Source organism: Lepisosteus oculatus, chromosome 11, assembly GCF_040954835.1.
Source record: "Lepisosteus oculatus isolate fLepOcu1 chromosome 11, fLepOcu1.hap2, whole genome shotgun sequence".
NCBI lineage: Eukaryota > Metazoa > Chordata > Actinopteri > Semionotiformes > Lepisosteidae > Lepisosteus > Lepisosteus oculatus.
Window position 1 is genome coordinate 29957367 of NC_090706.1, and position 7805 is coordinate 29965171.

Sequence of the window (7805 nt, forward strand, 5' to 3'; positions counted from 1 at the left end):
CGTCACTGGAGTATGCCATGAATGTACAGTACAATAGTAAAGCAGTGAGATCATGGTAAAAGCACAGTACAGTGCGGTAAAACCCTGTGAAATCATGGCAAAAGCACAGTACAGTGCAGTAAAACCCTTTGAGATCATGGTAAAAACACAGTAGAGTGCAGCAAAACCCAGTGAAAACACAGTAAAAACACAATATACTGCAGTAAAGTCCAATTAGATCAGGTTAAAAGCTTAGTACAGTGCATCAAAGCTCAGCGAGAACATGGTAAAAGAATAGCACAGTGCAGTAAAGCTCAGTAAGATCATGATAAAAGAACAGCTCAGTGCAGTAAAGCTCAGTGAGAACATGGTAAAAGCACAGTACAGTGCAGTAAAGTTCAGTGAGATCATTGTAAAAGAACAGTACAGTGCAGTAAGCCCAGTGAGACCACGGTAAAAGCACAGTTATGACAGAACCACACTAAACACTGTGCCAGCCATGTTAAAGCAGATCCCTTGTGACCCGGCTCGATTCCCGATGAACTGTTTACAGATGCTAAGGCTGCTGGTCCTGGGCCTGCTGGTCCACAGTGAGTGCTGGAGTCCGTGTCGTCTGGGGTCAGAGCCTCTGAGCGCTGTCCTGGAACAGTGACAGACTGCGATGCAGACTGCCCTATCTTCAGGAAACAGCTTCCGTCTGCCAGCTGTAGTCTGGTCTGGAGCATCTAGACTGATAAAACTACTCTCCTGCCTGGATTTCCCTGGAACTATTCCCTTCTGTGCCCCTAATACCACACCGATACCGGAGACTCCTCTCTCCCACCTCGATTCCCCTGGAACTGTTCTCTTCTCCTACAACAATCCCACTCTTTCTCCTCATTTGCACCCCTGATTACCAGCTGTATCATCAGTGCAGAGCTGTGTCTCTGTGTAGCACTGTGTCTGTGTAGCGCTGTGTCTCTGTGTGTCTGTGTGTCTCTGTGTAGCACTGTGTCTCTGTGTGTCTGTGCAGAGCTGTGTCTCTGTGTAGCACTGTGTCTCTGTGTGTCTGTGCAGAGCTGTGTCTCTGTGCAGCGCTATGTCTGTGTAGCGCTGTGTCTCTGTGTGTCTCTGTGTAGCGCTTTGTCTCTGTGTGTCTCTGTGCAGCGCTATGTCTGTGTAGCGCTGTGTCTCTGTGTGTCTGTGTGTCTCTGTGTAGCGCTTTGTCTCTGTGTGTCTCTGTGCTGCGAAGTGTCTCTGCCTCTAAGTAGCTCTGTGTCTCTGTGCAGCGCAGTGTTTTTTGTGTGTCTCTGTGTCACTGTGTCTATGCGGTGCTGTTTGTCTGAGTGTTTCTAGGTCTGTGTCTTTTTGTCTCTGTGAAGCACTGTGTCTCTGGGTCTCTGTGTGTCTCTGTGTGCATCACTCCTGATGCGAACGCAACACACCTGCAAGCTTTAAGACATTCAAGACTGCTTCTCCAGGGAAGACGACCACTGGATGCTTGCAAAAAGGCACGCATATCAAAAATAACTGCTTCTGCACTCTTCAAGTTTCACAGTCCAAAAGTGATCAGAAAGAACTCATTGACTGATTGATGGATTGACTGATCACAGCCCTTCTGCCCTGGAAACAGCCGTTACTGCCCCCCTCCTCCAGCTTGTCTTATCTGGCCTGAGGCTTCGCAACCTGCCCCAGCCCTCCTGCCCCGCAGCGCCCCTGCTCGCTCTGTACTGGCGGCTCTCTGCTCGGGCGATCTCAGCCTGCCTCGGGGGCCGTTGGCCCACACCTGCCCACATCCTGTTGAGAAGGAAGTCTGGCAGCGCCACCGGACTTCCTGGACCCGTCTTGTGATCCGATCCGGACCTGTGAGGGCAGAGCGAGGGCGCCGAGGCCACCTGGCCCCGGCGGTCCAGATCGCCTTACCTACGCCGAGCCTCTGCCTGGTGTCGGTGCTCCACGGCGCCATGCTGGTGAGCTCCCTCTCCCTCCGCTCTCTCCTCTCTCGTTCTCTCGCTCCCTCTCTCTGACAAGTTTCCGTTCCGCCTCTCAGAGCCTCACTTCTGTGTTTTCTGCAAGCGCAGTCCCTCCCCCTCTCCTTCCTTCCCTTTCTGTCTGTCTCTCTGCATCGCTGCCCTGCCCCCCCCACCACCACCACCTCACACACTCAGACACTTGGGTCACAGCTGCGTCTCTCTCCCTGCGCCCCCCGTAGGGCCTTCACAGCGGATCGATTCACCCCGATCCTCAGAACACAGAGCCCCCCCCTACCCAGGGCTGCGTTTCTCACCTGTACGGTTTTTGAGACTGCATTGAGGAATTGCTTTCGTTTCCCAGTGAATCTGCTTTGGTGTGGTCAGGGCCCTGGATTTCTACATGCAGGGGCGGTGGGTTCGAATCCCAAATGTGGCACAGCTGTCTTCCCCCCCCCGAGTGGGACACTTCACTCACATCTCTCCAGCCCAGTGCCCGCCCATCAGAATGTGAGCAAAACATCAGTCTCTGGATAAAAGCAGGTGCCAGATATGTTATTTTGAAGACTGATAGGTGAACTGAGCCCTTGCCTGGATCGCTGAGGAGCCAGCCATGAGCCTAGGTGACAAGAGAGAGGTAATAGGCTCGTGGTTTTTACTCACAATGAAGTTTAATCCCCTGCCTTGGCAGTGTAAGAGGGGGTGGCCAGGACCCCTGCCTCACTGAGTGAGCATGTGACCCTCACCACTCCGCCTTGCTGGTTCATCCCTCACTACCTGGGAGTGAACCCGGGTCTCTGGCATCACACAACTGAGAACCAGCCGGCTGAGCTAAAGGAGACCTCCCTCAGCCCAGGTGGCTGAGTCCCCTGTGACGCGCAGGGAGGGCGGTGACGTCAACGCGCTGCAGCCAGCTCCGCTACAAGCAGAAGGTGTCAACTGGGTGTGAGGTGACCAGACACAGCATAGCAGATCCCTGCATCACAGCACACAGGGCTGGGGAGGGCGCAGTGGCAAGGGTTCACCACCAGAGGATGCTCTGTCACTCTCACTGAGCAATGTGCACACTCTAACATAGATCTCTTCAATAATAATAATAATTGCTTACACTTATATAGCGCTTTTCTGGACACTCCACTCAAAGCGCTTTACAGGTAATGGGGACTCCCTTCCACCACCACCAATGTGCAGCATCCACCTGGATGATGCGACGGCAGCCATAGTGCGCCAGAACGCTCACCACACATCAGCTATCAGTGGGGAGGAGAGCAGAGTAATGTAGCCAATTCATAGAGGGGGATTATTAGGAGGCCATGATGGGGTAAAGGCCAGGGGGGAAATTTGGCCAGGACACCGGGGTTACACCCCTACTCTTTTCAAGAAGCGCCCTGGGATTTTTAATGACCACAGAGAGTCAGGACCTCGGTTTTACGTCTCATCCGAAGGACGGCGCCTGTTTGCAGTATAGTGTCCCCGTCACTATACTGGGGCATTAGGACCCACATGGACCGCAGGGTGAGCGCCCCCTGCTGGCCCCACTAACACCTCTTCCAGCAGCAACCTTAGTTTTTCCCAGGAGGTCTCCCATCCAGGTACTGACCAGGCTCACACCTGCTTAGCTTCAGTGGGTTGCCAGTTGTGAGTTGCAGGGTGATATGGCTGCTGGTAAAGCACCTCTACTTCACACAGTAGAGGTGATGCCAAACACCAGTGCCCACAGACCCACTGACAGCACGCTGGGGCCTCTTTCACGGTCGGGATAAGAGTATGGAGGCCTGCCCTCACAGGCTGTGAGAAACCTACACTGGGACCCTCTGAAGCCCAGGCCCTGGACAGGCCTGTGACCAATGTCTTCCTCTCTGCATTGAGAAGGGACGAGAGCTACAGACAGACAGCAGCCAGGCACTGAGAGGTCACACACCACTCCTGCTCCGTCTCCGAGTCTCCCCCCGGATCCTCTGAGTCCTGGCTCCATGGGGACTCTCTCTGCGCACTGGGAGGAGCAGGACTGAGCTGGGAGGACTGGCACAAACACTCATGCGTCCGTTCGTAAAGCTCACTGACAGGCCTGGTACACGAGAGGCAGGCTATAGAGGCAGCAGAGTCCTGGGCTCCTGCAGTGCATACGCCACACCTGCCACATCTCTGGGGTTTCAGATATCTGCGTCCAGGGTACTTTTCCACTGAAGGGTGGTGGGACTTTGGCACACATGTGTTTCCTCTGAGCTTGATCCAGGTATATGTGCTCTGTCCTGGCATGAATAACACTGCTGGCCAGTTTCACTCATTCCTTGGCCGGGCCAGCTGTGCTGAAAATCCCCCTCACCTGAGAATACAGCAGTCACATGTCTCTGGGAAACCACAGAAAAGCAAACACAGCATCTTGGATTAAGAAAGCAGCAGGGATATCCCGACCTCCTGTGAAATTCAAAAATGGACCAAACAGGTGTCTGTGGCTATAATCTTTGACCTTGAGGGCAAAAGTCAGGAAGGAGAAGTCATATGACCATTCCATTTCCTGGGCCATTGTGATTGGTCACAGACCTTATTAGTATCCGTATCCATGATGCACTGCAACTGCTGCACTTATGTCCCACCCAACTCAGGAATGGTGTTGATTATACACATCAGTGATTGCGACAACATATAAAACATGCAAGTAGTCTTCAATTAATTTAAGTTTGTAACATGTTTTACAACGTTTTTAATCATCACAAGTGATTTCATCATCAGACAGCACAATGCATTTCAGATAGCTGACATTTGGGTGAACTGCTTGTATTATAAGCCAGATATGAATCGATGCTAAAACTTAGGTCACAGTGTCAGGTTTTTATGAAACTGATAATATCATGATGATGCATTCATTACCAAAAATGACTGTTCAGCACTTGTTTTCGTTGTTAATTACTTTAGGTCTCACAACTACTTCAAAATGTCATCGTGGTTCAGGGTGTCCAGTTCTTCTGAACCCTTATGGTCACCTGATGTGTAAGCTGTGGACTACAGTGGGCTTCTCTGTTCTTCCCATCTCACACACTGAGCTCAGAGGAGAGGACACTGTGCTGATTCACACACTAGAGCCCACACACTTACACACACTGAGCTCAGAGGAGAGGACACTGTGCTGATTCACACACTAGAGCTCACACACTTACAGACATGCACATGTGCTCAGAAATACATGCTCAGAAAAGCACATGACACAGTCAGCACCAGTTTCTGAGCCAGATCTCTTGCTCTGCTGGTGCACGAGGGCTGATTGTGATCATGTGCTGCAGTACCAGTGCAAGCCTGTCCTCTCACTAAGCCCTGCCCAGCCTGGTCCTCCCAGGCCTGCAGAGCTGCAGCAGGAATGCCTGCTGACTGAGGGACAAGGCCAACACTGTTTGGGACCGCAGCCCAGGAAATGTAAATATTTACAGCCAGAGGTCTGGGGAAGAAAACTCTCCTCACTCAAGACTGTGAGCAAGACGGAGCAGCTGGGAGCCTCTACAGGGATTCCTACAGAAATGGTACAGGATCCTAGAGCTCAAGACAGCCCAGCCTGATTCGGAGCTGTAACAAATACCTTGCTGTGACAAATACAGTTCTGCCCAATTTTGGGCAGTAGAATAGAGCTCAGCTGAATTCAGGGCAGTACAACAGAGCTCAGCTGAATTCAGGGCAGTATAATTGAGCTCAGCTAATTTCAGGGCAGTACAATAGAGTTCAGCTGAATTCAAGGCAGTATAATAGAACTTTACAGGGCTGTAACATACTAGAGTATCACTAAGTGTACCACAATTACACAGCAAAATAATTCAAAGTATATACATTTAGCAAATTAAATTACATAGCTAGTGCACTCTCAGTATCTAGAAACTAATTTAATATTATGCAATACAAAAGCATATGAGCCTGCTGCTCTACATTAGTATGTAATACAACACAGCGCAGGGCCATGCAGACTCATTTGACCGCAGTTATCTGTTGTACCGACGGAGCAGAGCAGAGGATGCTGGGAAGGTGTGGTTTTCTGTGGCTGAGAGCTTCTGTGACAAAGTGGAGATAACTCCTTATCGATCTGATACCCAGTGACAAGATTACACGTCAGGAAGCCATTTCCTTCCAATTGACAGGGGTCTGGTAACGCCAGGAGTTGGGGTACAGCGAGCTGTGCTCAGGTGACTCCAGTAAGGGGGTACACTTTGAGCTCTATGTGTGTGTAATAAAGCATAGTTTCCTCTCCTAGTGTCTGAATCAGCACAGTGTCCTCTCCTCTGAGCTCCATGTGTGTACGTGTGTGAGCTCTAGTGTCTCTCTGAGCTCTGTGTGTGTGAGCACTGTTGGAGTGCTGTACTGTACTGGGCTGGGCAACATAGGGGTTCTGTACTGTACTGGACTGGGCAGTGTTGGGGTGTTGGGAGATACTGGGCTGTACCTGGGTGCTGTACTGTACTGGGCTGGGCAGTGTTGGGGTTCTGTACCGTACTGGCCTGGGCAGTGTTGAGGTGTTGTGAGGTACTGGGCTGTACCTTGGTGCTGTACTGTACTGGGCTGGGCAGTGTTGGGGTGCTGTACTGTACTGGGCTGGGCAATGTTGGGGTTCTGTGCTGTACTGGACTGGGCAGTGTTGGGAGCTACTGGGCTGTACCTGGGTGCTGTACTGTACTGGGCTAGGCAGTGTTGGGGTTCTGTACTGTACTGGACTGGGCAGTGTTGGGGTGTTGGGAGATACTGGGCTGTACCTGGGTGCTGTACTGTACTGGGTTTGGCAGTGTTGGGGTGCTGTACTGTACTGGGCTGGGTAGTGTTGGTGTGTTGTGAGGTAACGGGGTGTACCTGGGTGCTGTACTGTACTGGGCTGGGCAATGTTGGGGTTCTGTACTGTACTGGACTGGGCAGTGTTGGGAGGTACTGGGCTGTACCTGGGTGCTGTACTGTACTGGGCTGACAGTGTTGGGGTGCTGTACTGGGCTGGGTAGTGTTGGGATGTTGTGAGGTACTGGGGTGTACCTGGGTGCTGTACTGTACTATACTGGGCAGTGTTGGGGTGCTGGAGGTACTGAGCTGTACCTGGGTGCTGTTCTGTACTGTAGCGGCTGTTGTGCTGGGAGTCTCTGAGGTGCCTGGTTCAGGGCCAGCCCGTGAAGCTGCTGGTTCTGTTAACATGTGCAGGACCGGACAGAGACCCAGACCCAGCAAGCGCCTCGCCTCCGGACCCGCAGAGAAAGCGCAGGCACTCAGCGGCGCCTAGCGACGCTCAAGCACCGGGAAAACACGATGTCGCACGCACGCAAGCCAACCCTTTCAGGACACTTGTAACATATTCTGTGCGTGGCTTCAGTGCCGGCTGAATGGAATGCATATCCATTTTAATTGCAGGGCTCCTCGAGTGGATTTGCAGAGCTCTATTGAGATGATCCGGATGAGAAGTAAATTAGGAATAATTGCATGGGGAGCGTACAGAGACAGGGTAATGCATTCTGCAATTAGCGCTTGGAAAACGCAATAAATGAAACTCCTTCACGTCGCTCGCAGGGAAATCTTTAACCCCTTCCTGCGGTGAAGCGCCTCTCTCGGGCTGTTCTGAAGCTCTCTCGCCTCCCCCTCCTCTCTCCGAACAGCACTCACAGCTGAGCCGCGGCCATGAGCTCCATCGTGGGCCAATTCAGATCCAAAGAGTTTTACTGGCACGACCGATGAATTACAGTGTTGCCATAGCAGAGACAATTAGTAACTATTTACAGACTTTTACAAGAAAAGCAACAAACCACCTGTTTTTTACGCGAGATGAATTCAAATGCAACGAGCTTTATTGCCACTGCTGATAAATTAGCAGTGCAAAAGCATAAACAATTAGCGGATCATTTTCAGACATTTACAGTACTCAAG

At 51.6% G+C, this 7805-nt stretch overlaps 1 protein-coding gene across 1 annotated transcript in view; it reads right to left on the minus strand.

Annotated features, from left to right (window-relative positions):
* Positions 1 to 1992, minus strand: part of LOC102686751 (dedicator of cytokinesis protein 2-like) — a 58150-nt gene extending 56158 nt beyond the window's left edge. Inside the window, exon 1 of the mRNA XM_069196076.1 lies at positions 1882 to 1992. Coding sequence (XP_069052177.1) covers positions 1882 to 1924 — 43 coding nt within the window. The 5' untranslated portion in view covers positions 1925 to 1992. The remainder of the gene's footprint in view (positions 1 to 1881) is intronic.
* Positions 1993 to 7805: the final 5813 nt, after the last annotated feature.